This window comes from Fulmarus glacialis, unplaced genomic scaffold, assembly GCF_000690835.1.
Source record: "Fulmarus glacialis isolate BGI_N327 unplaced genomic scaffold, ASM69083v1 scaffold14907, whole genome shotgun sequence".
NCBI lineage: Eukaryota > Metazoa > Chordata > Aves > Procellariiformes > Procellariidae > Fulmarus > Fulmarus glacialis.
The window spans coordinates 9885-18481 of record NW_009221382.1 but is presented as its reverse complement, the minus strand read 5'-3'; the positions used below and the strand labels follow the sequence as shown (position 1 = coordinate 18481).

The 8597-nt window shown below is 36.4% G+C and overlaps 1 protein-coding gene across 1 annotated transcript in view; it reads right to left on the bottom strand.

Annotated features, from left to right (window-relative positions):
- Positions 1-1782: 1782 nt before the first annotated feature.
- The window catches only part of LOC104079166 (chromosome unknown open reading frame, human C10orf107), a gene marked incomplete at both ends in the record, with an annotated part of 11667 nt that continues 4852 nt past the window's right edge, over positions 1783-8597 (bottom strand). The window contains 2 exons of the mRNA XM_009581098.1: positions 1783-1855; positions 6920-7064. Of these exons, the coding sequence (XP_009579393.1) occupies positions 1783-1855; positions 6920-7064 (218 nt within the window). The remainder of the gene's footprint in view (positions 1856-6919; positions 7065-8597) is intronic.

Here is an 8597-nt window from a genome sequence, read left to right as displayed (position 1 = left end):
TAAATATATAAAGCAATATAAAAAGCATTTCTAAATATAACAAAGTTGTAGCAAAATAACTTGAAGTCTGTGTTGGGTTCACCTCTCATCACATTTTAACACATAAAGCAAGTGCAAATAATGCCATAAATTTGTATGTGTAGCTTCAATGCCTTAAACTGTTACTTATTGAAGAACAATGTATCACCTTATCAAAATAAACTCTAAAGGAATATAAGCATTGATTTTCTTGGGCATTGCAGCATGGTTGGACAAATTAAGGACTCTCTGCCATGGAACTCAGAATACAAGACAGATGGATTAAACTGAACTGGTGCATAGGTCAGAAATGGCCATAAAAGAATTATGGCTAAAAATTGTCATGAAGGTTTTTGTGACAGTTATAATTGTAGATTGCACTTGTTCCTTTGATGGATCATCACCAAAGTAATGCACAGAAACACATTTCTGCTATTCCCTAGTGGAGGTGGTACCTTCAGCAGAGGTAGTACTCCCCAGCAGACAGTCTGTGCAGAGCAACCACTCTTCCATGGCTGGGACAGTGTACACTGATCTCAGCCATCCAGAAATGGGTTTTAAGAAAACACAAAGACATTTCTTTTAGGCTAGTCTACAACTCATAAGATACGTTAACCAAATTTACACAAGAAATTACTTAATCAAAGCCTCATTAAAAATAATTTTACCAATTAGAAAGTGCTAACCAGCCATTGATCTGATTAGCTGATATAAAACAACCCTAACACAGTAACGCTGAAGTCCTACTCTACTTACGTAACCACAGTTTTGTCACTGATTTCATCAGTTGGAATTCTAACCCACCTTACAAATGATAAGAATAATTTCCAAATATTTGCATCCATGTCAAGAAAAGTCCTTCTTTTTTATCATATGGCTATTTAAAAGCAACACAGAAAGAAATTATCCCACATCATTTACAGAGTCAAACTTCCAGCTTAAAGTGTAAAGAAAGTTTTCCAGTGCATTCATTTTAACTTCACTGTGTACTGATAAGCTAAAATATAAATGCCATAAAAAAAATTCCACTACTGTGCCTCTCTGAGCAACCAGTTGTCTCCTAATATAAATTATAAATGTAAATCCTTTTCAATGTATTGTAACATATATCCTCAAAACGCACAGTCAGGCTAAAGGAAGGTTTATTTGATGAATTGAATCTGTCCATTTGATTAAAGGCCACATCCTGCATTAATATATTTTCCTATGTATTTTTTCACATATAAGTTAGAATACATGACCAAGTTTACAGTCAAGCCAATTCACTATTATTAACTGAATACTTTCAAAATGCTGAATTTCAAGCTAGCTTGTTTCTTTACAATCAGTGTAATTAACTGTTGGTGGCCACAGTAGAAACAAAACTCTGTACATACACATGCATACATAAATATTAGGACTGTGGTCAGACTAGGCTTAGTACACAACCTTTTCTGATTTTGATTCCTGATTTTAAAATAGAGTCAGACTCATGCATTGCTAATTCAAATTACACGCATCAACTTATAAATACATACACAAAAGTATTCCTGATTTAACACAACTAACATCTTAAGCAAGCAATGCATTTACACTTTTTTGAAATCCAAAATTAATTTTGAATTTGAGGATCAAAACATCTAACTTGTATTCTTTAATCAGCCATTTTATGTTAGTAATGCAGTAATGTTGACATGAAGTTGCTTTGAGCAATATAAAACATATGCCACGGTGCATTCATTAAATAACTCTGCATAATGAGTTCCATCTATATAAATGACTTACCTCATTACTTATCACAAGTTCTTCTCTAGGACTGTGGAAGAGGTATTCATATAGTTTATAGTGTTTAAATAAGCTAGAAAACAAGAGAATATAATACTATTACAGCTGTAAATCTTTGGAAAGGTAACAGTATTAAAAATTCTGTTAAACTAGGAGTTACTCTCCAGCATGATAATACTCCAAATTTTAAAAAGAAAAGGTTGTTTAACTTCAGGTACAATATGCAGAATATTTAATTTACAGGATTTACTATCAGATGGCTGTAGAAAATACAGTATGATACTTAAAAATACATCCACTTTGAACTCTGAGAAGACAAAGTTCTACTCTGAAAAAAGTAATTCCTGAAACACTTACCACCAGGATACTTATGCCTTTAATATCAGCAATAGTGGACAAGAAGGAAACAAAGCCAAATCAGCTTTCAGATTCTGGGATGGGCTGCCAGTCCAGGGAGCAAATTTGATCTTGGAACACCAAAACAATCAAGAATGGAAGCACTTACTCTCTCAAGGTCATATTTCAAAATCAGCATAGTATTTTCTCAAAGAAAAACTAAAAAACTAGACTGACACACTGGAGTTTTGTGTATTACAACAAAAGTAACTTTAAGTAGACTTTCTTAATGGCCTAAAATATTTATTTTCCTTAAAACATATATGGCTTTCCTTTTCACGTGTTTTAAATAATTTTCCTTGTTGCCTTTCCTAATGATCAATGATATGGCATTTGTTTAATCAAAGGTTTGGTTTGTCACAGTCCATCTGTTACAATTACTTGTTCTCTTAAAATCATGATACAGAACTTCTGGCTTCTGTCATGTCATTTTGACATACGACTTAAAACACAGCTCTGCGATTTCATAGCAAGTCCAGGTTGAAGAATGATTCCAACAGTTTATCACACTCCTGCCTGATGTACTCATGAAAGATACAGGAATATTTGCAGGGAACATCTGTAACTGGTTCCTGTAACTGGTTCCTGTAACTGGTTCCTGTGCTTTCCAGCTAAGGATAGGACACAGGTTCTTTTCTTACGAGAACCATCAACTGGCATGGCAATGCCTCTGTTGCTTGGCACTTGCAAGGCCGCACCTGGAACACTGAGGCCTGCTGTGAGGAGGGCTTTGGACTAGATTGCCTCCAGAAGTCCCTTCCAACCTCACTTTTTCTATGGGTCTGTGAAAGTACCTACTACACCCAATATACGCAATTATCTAGCTAATGCTAAAGACATGGCTACTAGCTGCAGGATATCATGCAAATGCTATGAAAACATGTTTAGATACCAGTGCCTGGCCACACAACCCAGCACAGGCAGCTCTCTGAGAGGTGGCGCTGCCCGAGGCTCTCCGGGAGCCAGCCCCCGCAGGTGCCACCCTGGCTGGCCGCCCCACGGCTCTGAGGCCTTTCTCCCACCCGGCAGCCTCGCACGCCGGCACGGCCAGCAGAAGGGCTCCACCAGGCAGCTGCCTGCAAAGCGAGAGGCTGCTGCGGTGGGACAGAGGTGCCTGAAACACGATCCTGGCTCTGGGAGGTAGCGGGGAAGCCAGCTGTGGGAGTCGATGCTCAGCACACACTATTTTAGCTGGCTGTCCTTCACCACCAGTACCTACACGCTGCCACAGGCCACTGCCACAGGACCAGAGGTTCCATGAAATACTGCAGATGAGGAACGATTTGCTCTAATTTAAGCAGTGCGAAAGTGCCGACTAATGTACAGCAGTGGTTCTTCCAGCCCGTGAAGCAGCTCGGAATTAGGAGACTAAAATGGCGGCACGGCCTGCCTCCCTTGCATGACAACAGTACATCTTCCAGCAGTTATTCAAATGCATCTGTGAAACTTTCAAATACATTTTTACCCGAATGGGCGCAGATTTTTTTGCACATAAGTACAGATGCATTTCCTAATTTGGTGAAAAGTATTATGGCAGCCTCATTGAACATTTGGCTCTAAGTGCCATATAAAAGTTTTATTCTACAGTTACGTTTAATTCAGTCATTCGATTACTATTAGTTACAAAAACCAAGTTTGTTTACCAACTTGCATAAGAAGCTTGGCTACCATAAACTACAAGTCCCCTTCCCGCAAACCCAAAGCACATAGGCAATTCATTAAGTTGTTACAATATTTGCCATTTCAATTGCAGCACATTTTTATTGCAGTACTTCACCAAAGAATTCCTGTCATGTTTCAGTGGAGATATAGGAATTACGTTTAAGCAGACTTCAGGACTTAACCTGGAAATGACTCACATCAATTTATGAAAATATACATGTCCCCTCACATACACACCTATTATTTGGTAAAATTCTAACAGGGATTATTTGAAAAAGATAAAAAATATTTTCTGAACATCACAGACACACAAGAAATAAGATATACATCTTTCAAACTGCACTGGCAGAACTTAACATTTCAAACTTTTTTTTCTTTTATTTATTCCAGTGCCTTGGAAAGGAGCCAGATTTACAGCACCTGAAAATCAGCTTTTCTCCTTCCCCTCTAAATGTGTTATGATATTCTTCATGGACTGTGTTACAGGTACAGATAATTTATAATATTCCCCAAAGTAGAAGTCATTACTTTTGGCATTTCTGAGTTTTATTTATTTTTAAACAGAACTCTGTTCAACCTGGCACCCTTAATCCTATATCAAGGAAAGAATCCTCCACTTAATGCTCTTCAAATCAAATCACATAAATTATACATCAGTATTTATTTTGAAACAAGTGCAGTTTTCTTTCTTCTGTCAGGCATTATACAAAATGCTTTTTGTTTGTATCTGTTGTGAACAATTAAAAAATTCCGTACAATGTTTTTAGCAATTACGCAAAAATAATTTTACTCATGCAAGTAAGATTGTTAAGAATGGACCCTCTTATGATGTCATATGAGAATCTGAAGGTGATTAACAATGACATATTTCCCTAGCTCCACTGCTTCCTGAAAGAAAATGTCAAAAGCTATGTTGATGTGTGTTTGCCCAAGGAGACAAGATAAAAAGATGATAACTGTCACCTTCCACCAAACCTGAAGGTGTCATTATAGTTGCTGCACAGTTTGTGCCAATGTGGCTAAGCATTTGTCCCCATTTCCATTATAAATCCCATGGGTTTATAGCTCATCTGCAAAAATGTGATTTGAACTTAAATATGTCATACTATCCTGAGTAGGAAAAAAAAAAAAGCTATAGGCCTATCATTTAAAATTAAACAAAAAAGTGAAGAACAAGAAAAAAATGTTCAATTAATACATTAATCTGAATTGTAATAAAACTCAGTCAATCTATTTCTGAGTTCATAAAGTTCAAAATACACCCACATAAGTGTACTGATTCAGTTCTTATTTAGAAAAAAATATTCAAATGACTGAAATAATGGATTGTATAAACTGGACACATATGACACATTTCAGTGTATGTGTATATATCCATGACTTTGCAACAGCACATACTTGTAATAAATCGAGCAGTTTGAACATACAACCACGTATTTGGTGGCCAAAATACCATTCTGCTGCAAAAGTCTTGTGGCTTGACTGTATTCCCACCCAGTTAATACTTTGGTGGTAGTAGGATGGAGCACCTAATCTCTTGGATGAAATTCTTGCAACTGTGAAGGAATTACTTCATAGACAAGATATCTTTCAACGGATAATTTACACAAGAGCTATAGACATGCTATTTGGAAAGAATATTTGTTCCAAATAAATATACAAAAGGCACAGACAGGAAGGGAGAAGCAAAAGAAGTTGAGTGAGACATCTTAAATGCCAAGTTTCCTTTTTGTTTAGGGCTAGTACTTGGCAGGACATTGGTTTGCCTTGACTACAGAAATTTGAGATTTAAAGAGATGTTCTCATTTCATATGGGAAGAACCTGAAGTTTTTTATATTTTCCATGAAAAAGAAACAAAAGAAAAAAAAATGAGAGAGCAGGAGAAAGAGACAAACTTTATAGCCTGATTGTAAGAGAAATCACCTATGATGGGTTTAAATCCCCAGTCTGAATCAAAGTAAACCCTAAACTGGAAGGCTATCAGCTATCCTAGTATTTTTGTCTGTGTTCAAGAGGAAATACTTTTCTGCATCCAAGAAAACACTCTAAAAAGACCTCTTTGATGTATTAAACTTTTCCTAGCAAAAGAACAGTCAGAAATTTCCCAACAATTCTATGTACGGATCAGTCATGACCTCATTTGCTTTTTATGCCCATCTGCCACAAAATCTCTCCCTCTAACCACCATTCAGGTCAGAAACCGGGCTGAAAGGTACAGATGTAGTACAGTGTAGGAGCATATATTACAATAGTACCTTTTCCATTTTCCATCTCCTTGCCCCCGACGTTCATAGGTGAAACAACAGCTTGAGAACCATTCTGTCCATCGTGTACTGGAAACAGTGGTATATGAGTATAGCCACTATCCTAACTATGGTATTTCAGTGGAGAAATGTATACGTACTGTATAGTTAAGACTTTACATGGAGAGGTGTGATTGGCTACTGTGAGACCCTTAATTTTTTTCTCAGATAAATAACTGAATTACTGCTGTTTGCATCTCTTTCTGTGTCTCTGTTTAAAAGCCGAGACCTGTCATGAAACCTTTTCATGTACTGAACTTTTGCTAACTTTGAAATGCAACATTTTTGTGACTCATATATGACCGTAGCCTTAATTCTGTGAAGTACATTACTTTAAACCACTTAAGAAGTCCACTACAGCTGTCAAGGCCAGACAAATACTTAAAGTTATAGACAAGACCTAGGATTTTGTTCAACTGGAATCTAAAAATAGAATGTTTTAACAGCAAACCAAGAATATTCTCTATACACTACTCTCCCCTTTCCCTTTTATCACCCAAAACAAAACCCAGAAGGAAGCTTTTCAGCACAATCTTGTATTTTGAGATAAACTTCCAGTCTAAATTTATTTCCTGGGCTTTGACATCTGAGGCCAGATCTTTACTGCCACTTGCATATTCTCTCTTCTTTTTAATGTTTTAAAGTTTGGTGTCTGCAGTATGTTGGTACAGTATGAACATATCCAATTAAATAATTTTAACTTATTTTATCAGCTGATTTCCTGCCACATTAAATTATTCAAATAAGAAATAACGGATCCTGTAGAAATAAATACCTGATATTTAAGTAATCAATGACTGCTTTAGCTTGCTCAATGCTGAAGAAATTCAAGTCACCACTTCTTTCTGAATCAGTTTCTCCTATTCCAGCCATTGCTTTTCCAAGTTCTTTTAAATTATCTCCTAAGGTCATATGCTTGTCTGCAAAGTAATCCCGAAGAACAAAAACTAAGTATAAACACGACAGGGTGGGGTGGGGTTTTTTGGCCCATTTTAATTATAAGTCGTCTCAAAGTTTAAGAAGTTACATTATGAGCCACGTAGAAACTTAAAAAGTAACAGCAGTCAAACATTTTTGTCTGTTGCCATTATTCTTATCAATAAAAGGTGCATTAAAATTCCATCACAAAATCACTGATTTACCTTCAAAATGTAAGGATCACAATAATGGGTATTTAAAATACTACAGTTTAGCCTCTTACTTATGCAGAGATAACCACAGGCAGAATAGTATGTAAATTTGAGATGCATAGTATGTTTACCTTTAAAATACATTTACCACTGTTTATGCATTGTAAAAGATTGTTCTTCTGACCACACCCCTTGCAATATAAACCAGTAATACAGGAACAGATGTTAAAAAGGGTAACCAATTTTTTTTAAGTGCTTACAGTCATAATTGATTAAACATGAATATGCATAATACTCTGCATGTATCATCAAACTTGGAGACATTTTTGCACCCCCCCCAAATAGATAATTACTTTACATTTTTACCCTGGAAATCAAAACCAAATGCTGAAACAGCTTTGAATTAAAATTTAAATTCTTTTTGTTAACTGTCTTGACAAAGAGGAAAATCTGAAATACATCAGTGTTCGCTGAACTTTTAAAAAGAAAGGATTCGACTTTCTGATTTGTGTACAGTGTGTGCCATCACTAGAACCATGGTGGAGTTTAAAAAAGTTTTGAATACAATTTACTTGTTCTTTTTAAGTCTAAAAAATCTAGAGTAGAAAATGGGGAAATAGCCACCAGTGGTGAAAAAGACTTATTTTCCTTATTGTTTTAATTCTCTACTGATCTGCTCCTTGGTTCTTTGTACAGAAAACAAATATAAAAACTTACAAGACTTCGGCCTTTATAGTTTTGCCTTTTAGTGGTACAGCAATCAAAACCCAGAAAATTTCACCTCCGTTTTCAGTAACAGAGGCAGCACAATATAAATAACCATAATGGAAGAAACAAGAAAGAAATACAGAGAATGTGGAGGAAACAGAATGGAACAGAATAGAATAGAAGCCATGGGAAATGAGAAAGAACAATAGAACCAGAAATATCACAATTAGTAGGGAAGTGAAGACACATAACAAGATCATGAGAAGTCACAACACTCAGGCCCAGGTCTGTCGCCAGCTAGTCCAAATTTTCTCTTTCCTCTGCATAACTGATTTTCAGCCCCAACTACCTCTCTCAGCAAGGCTCTCACAGGACTTCTGTGAAGTAAGGAGCACTTTACCCTCAATGTATAGAAGATGAACCAAATCGTGTAAGTAATTCTCCTGGCTCCCAATCAACCAAAGCCTCCAGTTTCCAAACCTCAGTTTTCCTCTCTCCTTTACCAGCCTTAAATGAGTTTCCACTACCCTCCTTCTCTAAATCCATTCTTCCTGCTCCATGCTATTCTTGCTGTTATGGTCAAATCAGCTTAATTCTCCAGGCCACTTGGGTCCA